The 12,500-nt window shown below is 51.5% G+C and overlaps 1 protein-coding gene across 1 annotated transcript; it reads right to left on the reverse strand.

Moving 5' to 3' along the window:
* Positions 1-1,311: 1,311 nt before the first annotated feature.
* On the reverse strand, positions 1,312-9,884 carry DNPEP (aspartyl aminopeptidase). The gene is made up of 15 exons (XM_023731335.1): positions 9,815-9,884; positions 9,319-9,412; positions 9,144-9,232; positions 8,943-9,056; positions 8,289-8,414; positions 7,965-8,095; positions 7,617-7,692; positions 7,403-7,510; positions 6,372-6,449; positions 5,296-5,379; positions 4,103-4,263; positions 3,657-3,696; positions 3,436-3,537; positions 1,817-1,984; positions 1,312-1,460 (listed from the first exon to the last, which is right to left on the reverse strand). The coding sequence occupies exons 2-15, from the start codon at positions 9,404-9,406 to the stop codon at positions 1,410-1,412; spliced, it is 1,416 nt and encodes a 471-aa protein (XP_023587103.1). The 5' UTR covers positions 9,407-9,412; positions 9,815-9,884; the 3' UTR covers positions 1,312-1,409.
* Positions 9,885-12,500: the final 2,616 nt, after the last annotated feature.

The following is a 12,500-nucleotide window of genomic DNA, read 5'->3' on the forward strand; positions in this document are numbered from 1 at the left end:
GCATCAGAATTGACTCGACAGCAGCTAACAACATACAATAAATAACTGTGCAACAATTATAAGGATAAATATAGCTTTAAGGTAAAACATTTTTTACATACTAACATATGAATACATTCTGTTGTACAAAGGAAAACATTACAAATAGGGCTAAGGCCCCTTTATCACTGTCATCCCAGAAAACCACTGTTAAAGTTTGATGTGCTTTTTTTTCTAGATATGCATATATACATTCCATAAAAATGTAATGTTTTGTGACACATGGGTTTTGCACAAATTGCATCAGTCTGCAATTCTGCAACTTGCTTTTTCCACTCAACAATGTCTTTGTGATCTCTTCATCTTAGGTTGATTCTAATTTTTTGCCATTGCCAAGTTGAAGCTGCATGTATTGATATGGAAATATCTGTACATCATATTAAATTAATGTTTAAAAAGCTAGTATGGTCACATTTATGTAAAAATTAAATTTTGCATAAAAAACCAGTTGCCATTGAATCAACTCCAACTCATGGCAACCCCATGTGTGTCAGAGTAGAACTGTGCACCATAGGGTTTTCAATGGCTGATTTTTCAGAAGCAGAATGCCAGGCTTTCTTCCAAGGCACCTCTGGAGAACTCGAACTTACAATCTTCTGGTTAGCGGCCAAGTGCATTAACTGTTTGCACCACCCAGGGATTTCTAAGTTTTTATACAGATTATCAAAAATTTTGGAAGAACACTAGTTAACACGATCATCTTGGTGGGAGGGTAGAAGTTGGTTTATAAGCAGACTCTGACTTTTCCTATTTTAATTTTTTCAATGATAAGCTTTTTCCCTGGTAATATATTAACCAGGGCTGCTCAGAAGTAGATGATGAAGGACAATGAAGCACAGACTGTGCTCTTCTCTTCGCAGTTCCTGGGAGGGGCAGGGCAGGTTGGAAATAGCCTTGGCTGTCCAGGCCAGCTCTAGAGGGGGCCTAACGTTGAGCGTGGAGACCTCAGAAGGCCGAGCTGGGCTCCTGGACTATTTTGATCTGGGGGATGGAAGCAGGAAGGGAATTAAAGCCACTGTCCAGGGGAAGGGAGGACTAGGGGGTGGGAGAAGAGATGATCTTCAAATTGTGGACCCAGCTCACCTTTCACCCACTTTAGGCATGAGCTCAAGAAAGAAAATAGGTTTGAAATCAGTCCTCCCCATCAGCTCCCAGGAGCTGTGGCCTCGTCTACTTGTACCCTAACTTCTCCCCTCTGTTATGGTTCCAGAGATTCAAGCCCGGCTTAACCTCGACCCCTCCAGTCTCCAAACAAGCCCAGCAGCATGAGTTTGAGTGAAAAATCTACTTTAATAAACCAGCTTCAGCTCAGCTGAGAACTTCCCCTCTTAGGAGCAAAGGGGTGGGAAGGGAAGTCTTTCCAAGAGGCTTCAATCCACTATCAGGTTGTGGCTCAGAGAAGGGAACAGCTCAAAAAAGCCCTAAAATGGAAGGCAAAGTGGGATTTGGAATGAGTGGGGGACGAGATGGAGATGCCCTGCAGCTCACCTCCCACCAACATAAACCCGGCAAGAAGCATACTTGTTTCACCTATTGCTTGACAACTGCCCCAACCTTCCTACCCCTGGTCCTCTCTCCTTCCCCTCATTATCCTTTAGCCTTTAGAAGAAAGGGGGACCCTTGCTTTCCTACATAACAACACCATGTCAACCAGCCCCCATCACCTAGGTCACCTAGGTCAGCCACTCAGTTGTGGCGATGTTGCCCCAGCAATCAATCCAGGTGCTAGAGGGGAAGGTGCCCAGCTGCCGTGGTGATGGGGTGGGGTGGGAGTTACCTTGAAGAGCGAGAGGGTCTGGAGTACTCCTGTGGTGCAGGCAGTCTCTCGGATGGAGTGCATGGCCAGTTGGGGGCTGCCCAAATCCAGTACCCGCAGCCCCAGCCGAGAAGCCAGGATGGGTCCAATGGTGGTACCACAGGGGGAGTCATTGCGGACCATGAGATCCTGGGAAGTGGGGAGAGGGGTGATGAACAGTGAACAGTGTGTGCGCATTAAGGCCAAGAGGAAAGTGATCTCAGAACCACCGCGCTGAAAGAAAGGGGCCTGGGAGATAGGTCTATCCCTAAGGAAAGGGGCCCTGGTGGCGCAATGGTTAAGTGCTCGGCTGCTAACCAAAAAGTTAGTGGTTTGAACCTACCCAGTGGCTCCATGGGAGAAAAGACCTGGTGATCTGCTCCCATAAGGATTATAGCTTAGGAAATCCTACCAGGCAGTTCTACTCTGTCCTACAGGGTCAGTATGAGTTGGAATAGACTCAATGCTATACAACAACTCCTCCCCGGGAGAATGGAAGTGACTGGATAAAATCACAAAGCCAACACTAAATGACAGACCTCAAAGCACAATACATTCTCAATAGGTCCAATTCTCGCATCCGCACTGCCACTACCTTAGCTTCCAGCCACTGTCACCTTGCCTCCCATAAATAATCCATTCTCCTAGGAGAGTTTAAAAAAATATTCACCACTATAGGTCACCCTCTTGCTTAGCCTTCCTCCCTCCCAAAGAAAAAGCACTCAGTAGTTTCAGTGTTTTTAAAAATACTGCTATTGACATTTTGAAACTATTTTCTTTATACTGTGATAAAAAGTAAACAAAGAAGCTCATAATAGTGATGTTAGGTAGCAGTATGTTCAGTGTAACAGAAAGGAGAATTACAGAATCAAATAAATTAAGTAACAACTGTTCTTATTCTTTGAATTAACATCCTCCCATAGCTGCCTCCTTCTCAATAGTTAGATCTCAGCTCTACCTGGGCAGCGCAGGGGCTACGCAGCAGAAAGCCCTGGGCTGCTGGGAGTCAGGATACCAGGGTCCTAGTTCTGACTCCACCAGGACTTGCTTGCTGTAAGGTGAGTCACTTGACCACCCAGGGCCCCTGACACACACACATGTACACACACATCAAAGAGAAGGAATTAGGTTATTTCCAAGGCAAGAAGAAAATGAGCAGTTAGGGGTCCAAGCTCCCCAGTCATGAACTTCCCTTATGGAAGCCACAGGGTGTGTAAGAAGGACACAGGATGACTGGGGGATGCAGGGTGGGAAAAGGGCAGGACTAACCCATTATACGCTAGGAGCATATCACACTTTTAATCCTCACAGAAATCCTGCAAAGTAGGCATCGTTATCATCCCCATTTTATAGATGTGGAAACTGAGACTCAGAGAGGTTAGGAGACTTGACCAGGGTCACATGGCTAGGGCCTCAACAGAACAGGCATTGAACCCAGCTCTGCCCGTATCCAAGAACTTCCATTCTCACTCTACTGGGACCACACCCACCTCCCCTACCACTAACGTCCTCTCCCAGGCTCCCCCTTATTGGGGGCCCATTAGATTGTGCACCCACCCTGCTCCCGCTGTCACACCTTCCCAGACAGGGCCCACCCTCACCTGCAGGGGTACTCCCACTTTGTTGGCCACCTCTCGGATCAAGGCCTCGGAAACCGCATTCGAGGCGTAGCGCTGCTTGCTGTTCACCTTGATCACAGGGCCCTGGCGGGGAGGGACGCCAGGAATCGAAGGTGAGGCAGAGACAAGTGACAAGCCCAGAGGGAAGGAGAACCAGAACCAGCCAGGCCTCCTAGTCCCTGAGAAGAATACGAGTGTCTCACCTTGTGGAATAAGGGCCGGTGGTTCTCCTCATGCTTGTCTCTGCAAGCCAGACAAGGGCAGGGATGGTGAACAGGAGCCCGGCCTGCCAACACCCACCACCCCTCCTGTGACAGATATCACTAACGCATCACAGCATTCTTTCCTGCCCAGTCCAACAGGACCTTAGAGTCATTCTAAACACTGCATTCCAGGCAGCATCTAGCAACAGATAAACATCAGCTTATGAAATGAAGCCTACTCAACATATCATGGCTAGTGATTACATCACTTTGACCAAGCTGGGCCTTGGAGCAGCCAACAGAAGGTCCCCACTGAACCTCCTGGCAGATTGAGAAAGAAGAGGAAGAAAAGAGGCTAGGGCCCAGGCGAGGGCAGAGCCTGAAAGTGGTTATGCTAGGTACCTGGCTGTGTGAGGGCTGCGTGTCTGGCACGGTGTCTGACTCACACGTAGTTGGGGTGTACTGCGTGGGCCATGTCAGCGCTGATCATGTAGGACTTGGGTATGGCTTCCTCGAAGGCCGTCAAGTGATGGGGTGAGGCTGAGATCCGCCGCAGCACCAGCTCTGTCAGCAGTGACTGTGCTCCCTGGGCACTCTCGGACCCCACCTGGTGACAGCAGAGACCTGACTCTGGGGGTCTGGGGTAAGGGGCCTGAGCTGTAGCTGGGAGGCCAGGACCCAATGCCATGAATGGTCCAGGACCCCACTGAGTCGGGGATAAGGGGGGTTACACGCAACCTCCCCAACTCCAGGAGCTTGGACCTATGTCACCATGGAAACCCTCACGGTAGGCTGGGGCCTAAGTAATTCAGAGTCACTTCTGTGGCAAAGTTGCATCTACTGGTGTGTTTCCTATACCCAACCCCCTTCCTTCTCCGCTAACCCTCACATCTGGGGCTCAGCACAGGTTCCACACTGCGCCGGTCACTTTTCTTTTATGCATATAACAGAGACTGCTAACTGTTAGAACACTTGAGTTGTAGCTAAGCATCTAATCACCCAGCTGGAGACTACACTCCCTGCCTCTCTTGCAGCTAAACATGGCCCTGCTGAGTTCTAACCAAAAGGGTGTAAGCAGTGATGGATGGTATTTGTGGACTATGACCTTGAAAGGCAAGGCTGTATACTTCTTCTCTGCCCTTTTCCCTCTTCCTAACTCAGTGCAGACATGATGGCAAGAGTTGGAACAGCCACCCTGGATCCCAAGATAACAGCCATGTGTTAATGACGGAGAGACCTATCCTGAATTGCTAACTCTGACCTGTGTAATTACAAGAGAGGAAACAATCTATGTTCAAGCCAACGTATTCTGGAACCTCTATTACGGCATCTAAGACCGGACCCTAACACAAGCGTGCAGAAGGAGGACCTGCTGCATGCTGAGTCCTGGGGCCACAAGGATGAAATGGGCACTGTCCTCGTCCTTGAAGAGCTCACTATGTGGCAGAAGGAGAGAGACAAGAAACATGGTCATGCTAGAAGCAGATATACACGGAGCCAGAGGGGCATCCCCAGTGCTGAGGGAGCACAGGCAGCGTCTCCCCCGTTTGCGGGGCTCCAGGGCAGCCCTGGGGCATGAAGGCCACCTGGCACAAGTCAACTGCGGCTGAGGGATCCCCTCCCCGAGCCCTCCACGTACCTCTTCGTTGTCGTAGAGTGCAACCATGCGCACGTGGGGCTCCGTGGCCAGTGAGGCAGGGGCTGCGCAGGAATCAATCAAGGCCTGGCTCAAGGAGGGAAACGAGAGCATTACCGTCACCGCTGCTTCTTGGTAACTCAGCCCAATGACACCTCAGAGGCTCAGACACCCCTACTGGCCTTCTAGTGCCATGGCCAGGATGAAGTGGGCTTGGGCCTTAGCAGCTCATCTCTTAAGCCACTGCCCAGTGGCGTACATGCTCGGGAACCTTTTCAATTGGGAAGGGAGACACCATCCTTAGGGTGTTCTTCTTCCACACCTTTCCATGCAAAAGGTGAGGAAGATACAGAAGATGGAGGGAAAGACCTGAGAACCCAAAAGTCAAAAGGACTGTGGAGATCATGTAACAAACTGGTCTCAGTTAAAGCACTGAGGTCTAAAAGGGTGACCATGACTCCATCAAGGCCACATGGCTGGCTGGCTGGCTGCAGAAATGGATACAGATCCCAGGTCTGGTTCTGGTTCTTCAGATTACACCCCAACGTTCGTTTCCAGCAACAGAACGGGCAGGGAAGGAGAGGCAGAAAAGCCAGAGGGAGGGACGAGGGCAAGGGGAGAGAAGAAACTGAGCTGGGGTGGAAACAGGGTAGAGAATCAAGGTGACAAGGAGGAAGAGAGACTACCCCACTGAGGTCCGAAGGAATAGAGAAGGCTGGGTGGGCTTAAGCCTGGGGAGGGAAGCAGAGGGAGCTCGGTGATACTGCCCTCTGGGATGATAAGGTGGTACTGCAGGCCTTTGCCTAGAAGTATAGACGGTTAAAAGAAAAGTAACAAGAACAGGGTTAGGACGAGACACCGCGGTGCCCTAAACTTCTCAGCCTTCCCTTCCCTTTGCCCCTAACCCCAAGCCAGAACAAGGGCAGGGGCCAAGGGTAGTGATGCTGAGGCTGCAGTATTTAAGCTCCTTCCCACGACCCACCCAGCACCAGCAGACAGGGTGGCCAGCAGCCCTTTAGTCACCCCCACGACTCTGCCTCTTTCAGTGGTGTGTACTGCCTAGGGTGCCCGCTCCTCACCTGCAGGGCACAGAAGCAGCTGTGCAGATTGTCCAGTCGAGGGGCAAAGATGAACTCCTCATAGGCCCCACCCAGCACCTAGAGACAGGACAGTCAACCTGACCTTCGACCCCACCCCCACTCCCACTCCCCTGCTTCTTCCTGTTCTGAAGGCCTGAACCTGAGCAAGCCCTCTTGGTTTCTTGGGTAACCTCTTCGTGACCCCTGGCTTAAGGCACTATTGTCTCTGCAGGGCAGGGCTGAGCTGAGAGTGGAGAATGGGCTGGCCTAGGGGTGAGGGATGGTGGGAGGGCAGAGGCCTAGAGCACTTGACCAGTTTCTGTGGGACAGGAAAACGGAAGGGCTGAACAGTCACGAACAAAAGCTAAGGACATAAACAGAGAAGGAGACTAACCGAGAAACAGAAACACAGTGCATGTTCAAACAACAAATCTAAAACCAAGCCAAACCCACTGCCATCAAGTCTATTCCAACTCATGGCGACTCCACAAGTTACAGAGTAGAACTGCTCCCTAGGGTTTTCTTGGCTGTAATATTTATGGAAGCATATCGCCAGGCCTTTCTTCTGCAGCACCACCCAATGGGTTCCAACTGCCAACCTTCAGGTTTGTCGTTGAGCACAAACCATTTGCGCCACATCAAGTCTTAGCAATCTCCCACTATCAGAAACTGGGAGAGACACAAGGAGAGGCTCCAGAAAAAGGGGACCACACCCAGGCCTCTTGTCCTCAGAAGTTTACAGCCAGTGTGGGTCAAAGTGTGGACAGGGACTCCCTGCAGCAGAAATGCTTGGGGAATCTATGAAAAAGGCCAATCCTCAGGTCCCACCCTAGAGAATCAAGGTACCAGGTCTAGGGTTGGGAAACTTCCTATTTGAGAAACACTGCCTTGGAGGAGAGCATGGTCATAACTGGGAGAACAGGGAGGGGAGTATTTAAGGGACTGGCAGGCTTAATGAGTGCTCCAGGGGCCAGGCCTGGGTGGGCTGGGGTGACGGGGGCCCTGCCCACAGTCCCTGCAGTATTCCTCACCGCAGGCTGAGTGTCTGCAAGGCAGAGCTCCATCTCCACAATGTCCTCAGAGCTCAGCCCCAGATGAGCACAGAGCAGGGACACAAGGACCGAGTGGTGCCGATCATCCTGCAGGACAGGAGGGTGCTGGGATGAGGGTCTGCTGCTCTCCTCCTCTCCCCTTCTCAGGGGACCCCTCTGCCCACCCCTTTCCCATCATAGGGGTTGCTCTTACCACAGCATTGAGAGGCCCTGGCTCAGGGTTCCCCTTCTCCAGCTCCTCCTGAATGGCTGTGGCAAGAATGGGGACTCTGTGGAGAGGCATGGGGAGGGCTGGTGGGCACAGCCGAGTGGGGCACCCCTGAGTTCAGATGTCTCCCGATGGGGAACCGCCCTTGCCCTTCAACTCCCAGCTCGTTCCCCAAACGGCAGAGCTGTGAGGGTCCCTGGGCATCAATGGGGCCCAAGAGTAGAACTTGACCACAGCCACCGTTAGGTAGTGGCCTTCCAGGTCCCACCCGGGGCCCTTCCACCACATGCTGTCACACCCTTCCCTCCAGCCACCACAGACAGCCCATCTCACAGGTGCATCTCCAAGTTGGGCCCAAAGTTCTCGTTGATATTTCTCTGCAGATGGATGGCCAGGTGTGGGATGCGGAGAATGGGCTGCTCCACATGCACCAGCCGCTGCTCCAGCCGGCCTGAGGTGGGGCACTGTGGCCAGCCAGGCCAGTCAGCACAGGGCATGTACCACCCCGGCTGGTGACAGCTCCCACTTCACCGAGACTAACCAAGGCAGTTTTCTGGTCCCCTCTCCCCAGGAGGGTCTACCCCTCTTCCCCAGGGGGCTTCTCCACGGGTACCCTGAAGGGGGGTGACCATCCATCTTTAGGTCCCCTGTTCCCACCTTGACAATGACGCGTCCAGCCAAGGTCAGGTCACGGTCAAACCACGTGCTCCAGATCCCACCACCATAGGTCTCCACACCCACCTGGTGGAAGCCCACCTGGCTGCGGCGAGACCGGCGTTTCACCTGAGCATGGAGATGGGGAAGGTAAAGTTTGAGAAGGCAGAATGACGAGGCAGAATGACGAGATGTGCTCGTGTGACCCACTGACACAGGGGACAAGACACGACCCTGTCCTCCAGAAGTTCAGTTTCCTGTTGGAGATGAACTTAGACTATGAACAAGTTAAGGAACACAGAACAAAATATTAGTGCCAGATGAAAGGCACAAAGTACACAAAATAACCAAAATAGTTGCCACTAAGTGGATTCCAACTCATAGTGACCCATGCGTGTCAAACTAGAACTGTGCTCCATAGAGTTTTCAATGGCTGTGAACTTTCGAAAGTAGATCACCAGGCCTTTCTTCTGAGGCACCGTTGCTGGGACTCAAACTGCCAATCTTTTGGTTAGCAGCCAAGTGCATAACCACCCATGCCACCCTGGGACTTCGGGAAATAGAGCCCCCCAATTTGTACCTCCTGGCTCTGTTCAGCCACAGACTCCCTCTGACATCCCCCACCCCAGCACCCCCAGCACAGGCCCAGTTCCTTACCCGGAGGCAGGGGCTGTCCGTGTGAGCACCAATAAGGCTGAAGCCATTGCCGGGAACATACTGGCCCCCCACAGCAAAGGCAATGATGGTGGAGGAGTTCCTGGTCAGAAAGTACTGGGGGAGGGGGGCAGGATTAGCCTGTTGGCACACAGGACTTTGAGCCCCTGGCTCTCTGCCCCGATCCCACCCCACTCTACGTACCTTGCTCTCGGGTTTGATTTCCCAGCTGTCGCTCTCCTTGAGTTCACAGAAGCCAGCTTGGAGGAGGCGGTTGCGACACTCAGCCACAGCTGTAGAGGAAGAATGCTCTCACAGCTATTGAAGCCGGTGGGGACCACAGCCGGGTCCTTCCTCCTTCCCTGCCCTGATCACTTACCGTGGAAGGGTGAGGGGCTTCGGTTCACGAACTTGAGGAGTTCCCGGGCCGCGGCCTGCACCGCCTCTTTGCGGGCTCTACCGGTCATGGCCACCTAGGGGAGCGGGACGATCTGACTCCTAAAAGATCTGGGACCTCTGACCTTTTATCCAGGCTCCTAGGACCCCTATCACCACCCGCGACGAAACGGCTCCAAGGCTGAGAACTCTGCTTCTGCCCCTTCTCCACCGAGAGTTCCAGATCCCAGGCCGTATTTCTCCAGCCAGTCACACGGCCCCACCGCGCTCCCAGCCCAGCTAGTCCAGGATGGCCCACCCCCACAATCTGAGATTTGGCCAGCTCCCTAAATCCCACTCCCTGTCCCCGCCCAGCTAGGAAATCCAGGTCTCGGTCCCGAACTCCAGCTCCCTAGCGTGCCCCTAACTCTGAGCCGTGCGCGCCCCATCCTGGAGCCCCCAGCTCCGCTCCCCAAGGCACCCACCTCCCCTCCACCTACCCGGCCCTCGCAGCGGACCTCTTTCCACTCCAGGAAGGGCAGGTCACCCGGGGCTGGGCTTCCGGTTTCGCTTTGGGTCGGACGCGCCCCCGACCTCGGCCTGGGGCTAATAGCCGGCTCGAGCGGGCGCAGGGCTGGGTCTGGCACGGAGACTCGAACTGGGCCGGACTTCGCCACCTATCCGCATGGCCCAACGCTTGGGGCTGCCTCTGCGGGCCGCCCCGCCCCTCGCGCGGCCGCCGTGGGCGGGCGCCCCCTGCCGCCCGGGAGGTGCTCGGGCAGCCGTGAGCCGGTCGCCTCGCCCCAGGACCGACGCGTGCTGTCCCAAGTGCTGTGTCTCTATCCACCGGCACCCTTGTGATAATAACTGCAACATGGCTAGTGTTCTTGGAGCGCTCACAATGAGCTTTAACTTAATCTTAGAACTGCCCTATCAACTTTGTGCTTTCACTGTCTCGTTTTATACGTGAACAAACTGAAATACAGGGAAAAGTTACCTGCCAGTAGTAGTAAATGGCAGAGGTGGGATGTGGACCCAACTGATTTGATTTCGGAGGCCTGGGACATCCGCTATAAAGCTTCTCTCAGATCTTTTCTGGATCTTTTTCTATACAGCCTGCTAAGTATTTATGTTAGGAGTCCTTGGGTGGCACAAACGGTTAGACGCTAGACTACTAGCCTTAAAGGTTGGAAGTTCGAGTCTACCCAGAGGCTCCTGGGAAGACAGGCCTATCTTTGATTCTGAAAGGTCACAGCCTTGAAAACCCTGTGCACACATGGGGTCGTCATGAGTTGGTATCAACTGGACAGCAACTAACAACAACAAAGTATTCCGTTACACAGGAGGGCCCCGTGGGACAGAGGAGTTAATGACAAACAAAAACAGCTCCATGTGCTCTTGGAGGCAATTTCAATATTCCCGTGTCAACAGTGGTAAACAGCGGTTTTTAAGACCCCATGCACTTGCCTAGCCATAGATTCTGATCAGGACTGTTGGTGGCCCCAGAGTTCAAAACAGGGCCAGCCACTAGCAGTGTAATCAACATTCCAGGGATGACAATCTATGGAGCCATCAGCGCTTTAAGTTCCTGGGATGGGAGTGGTGGGGAGTGGGGAGTGGTTGGAAAGGCCCTGCAGCCCTCACTTCAAGTAGTAGATACCACAGGGGAGTTTTCAAGAATACACACACTAGGGGGTGGGTTAAATTCATGGAATTCCCTAGCCATTTATTGGAATGTTATTATGTATAACGGTTCAGTGCTGAGTGGGACATGGAGAGAATATTTTTGTCCTCTGAGAGCCAGAGACTAGCTCCTGGGGAGGAGCACAGTCAAGGAGGACAATGATAGGGGCTAAAACAGGAAGAAATACAATGTGTAAGGGAACCTATTGCCGTGGAGTCGATTCCAACTGACAGTAACCCTACAGGACTGAGTAGAACTGCCCCATAGGATTTCCAGCCAAGCTCTTAACCACTACACCACCAGGGCCTTGCGTAAAGGAGGGAGGGCTTAACTTAAAGTCAACATTTTAATGTTTCTTGTAACTACAAAAGAGTACATGTTCATGTGAGAAATGCAATCATCAGAACTCATAAACTTAGAAAGTGAAAGTAAATGCTTGATAAATTGAACATCCATTCTTATAAAACACAAAAACAGTAACAACAAAAAATTTCCCCCTAAAATGTTCTACATCCTACTTTGATGAGTAGTGTCTGAGGTCTTAGGAGCTTGTGGGCAGCCATCTAAGATACACCACTGGACCCAATACCTCTGGAGCAAGGGAGAATGAAAAAAACCAAAGACATAAGGGAAAGATTAGTCCAAAGGACTAAGGGACCACAATTACCACAGCCTCCACCTGACTGAGTCCAGTACAACTAGATGGCATCCAGCTACCACCACCAACTGCTCTTGACAGGGATCACAATAGAGAGTCCTGGACAGAGCTGGAGAAAAATGTAGAAAAAAATCCAAACCAAAAAAAAAAGACCAGACTTACTGGTCAGACAGAGACTGGAGAAACCCCAAGACTATGGCCCCTGGACACTCTTTTAACTCAATACTGAAGCCACTCCTGAGGTTCACCCTTCAGCCAACAGAACGAGACTAAAGGGCACACCAGCCCAGTGGCAAGGACAAGAAAGCAGGAGGGGACAGGAAATCTGGTAATGGGGAACCCAAGCTCGAGAAGGGGAGAGTTTTGCAATGTTGTGGGGTTGGCAACCAATGTCACAAAACAATATGTATATTAATGGTTTAACAAGAAACTAATTTGCTCTGTAAACCTTCATCGAAAGAACAATTAAAATTTTTTTTTTTCCCTCTTAATAAACCAGGAAGAGAGAAGATAAAGGATACCTGCCAGAAACATAAGAGGGAAATGCAGAAGGGCTCCTATTCAAATCAGAAGTAGGACACTGATTTAGCTGGGACTACTGGTAGCCAAGGTGAGCCTGTAGTTCAGAGTCAGCACAGCAAAACACAACAAAAATAAACAAACAATTATTTATGTGGAAAAGTAAAATTTGTCATTATTTGTAGATGATATGATTACCTACAACTCTCAAGAAAATAGACTAACAAACTATTTGAACTGGTAGAAGAGTCTGGCAAGGTGGCCTAATTAGAAAAGCAAAACAAAACAAAAAATCAGCTTTCCTGTACAATAATCAGCTAGAAAA

Source organism: Trichechus manatus, unplaced genomic scaffold (assembly GCF_000243295.1).
Source record: "Trichechus manatus latirostris isolate Lorelei unplaced genomic scaffold, TriManLat1.0 scaffold00041, whole genome shotgun sequence".
NCBI lineage: Eukaryota > Metazoa > Chordata > Mammalia > Sirenia > Trichechidae > Trichechus > Trichechus manatus.

What these genes read in the sequence shown, in the direction of transcription:
- DNPEP (XM_023731335.1), bottom strand. Translation starts at nt 9,406, where the DNA reads ATGACCGGTAGAGCCCGCAAAGAGGCGGTGCAGGCCGCGGCCCGGGAA. An exon ending in CCCAACTTGGAGATGCACCT is followed by an intron (nt 7,693 to 7,964) that starts GTGAGATGGGCT and finishes GCCTCTCCACAG; the next exon opens with AGTCCCCATTCTTGCCACAG. An exon ending in AGACCCTCTCGCTCTTCAAG is followed by an intron (nt 1,461 to 1,816) that starts GTAACTCCCACC and finishes CTTCCATTTTAG; the next exon opens with GGCTTTTTTGAGCTGTTCCC.